Source organism: Penaeus monodon, chromosome 27 (assembly GCF_015228065.2).
Source record: "Penaeus monodon isolate SGIC_2016 chromosome 27, NSTDA_Pmon_1, whole genome shotgun sequence".
NCBI lineage: Eukaryota > Metazoa > Arthropoda > Malacostraca > Decapoda > Penaeidae > Penaeus > Penaeus monodon.
Genome location: NC_051412.1, coordinates 3,146,407 through 3,146,836, shown reverse-complemented (window position 1 = coordinate 3,146,836; position 430 = coordinate 3,146,407). Strand labels below are relative to the sequence as shown.

The 430-nt window shown below is 34.0% G+C and overlaps 1 protein-coding gene across 1 annotated transcript in view; it reads right to left on the bottom strand.

Moving 5' to 3' along the window:
• The window catches only part of LOC119590546 (zyxin-like), a gene marked incomplete in the record, with an annotated part of 87,602 nt that overhangs the window by 906 nt on the left and 86,266 nt on the right, over positions 1-430 (bottom strand). The window contains 1 exon segment of the mRNA XM_037939203.1: positions 1-160. Coding sequence (XP_037795131.1) covers positions 134-160 — 27 coding nt within the window.

Here is a 430-nt window from a genome sequence, read left to right as displayed (position 1 = left end):
GATAGGCTTTTTAAAGAGAAAAAATATTTCATTTTGTATTTCTTAATTGCTATTCGTCCTCCTCAGTTTAAAGCAAGGGTTGTTCTTCCTACAGTGTATCAGTGTCTTCCTCTTGCTCTCACACGGTCTTCCTTTACTCTACATAAGTCGCACCAACATCCTGAAACGAGTTTTATACAGTTAGCACATATTGTAATTCAATTCCCTTTATTTCCCTCAAAATTCCTTTAATCTAAGTCAATACATTAGGCACTGCAAGATTAGAAAGTACAATTAAAAACTAATATTAATAAAATACCATCTTCATTAGATTTCTACAATTTCCTTCAGTGAACAGTGACACGCATATATTCTCTTCCCTATAATAGACTCCCAGATGCTGCTTGGTCAACCAAATACTTAGCTTACAAATATTCAAAGGTGAGAGAAC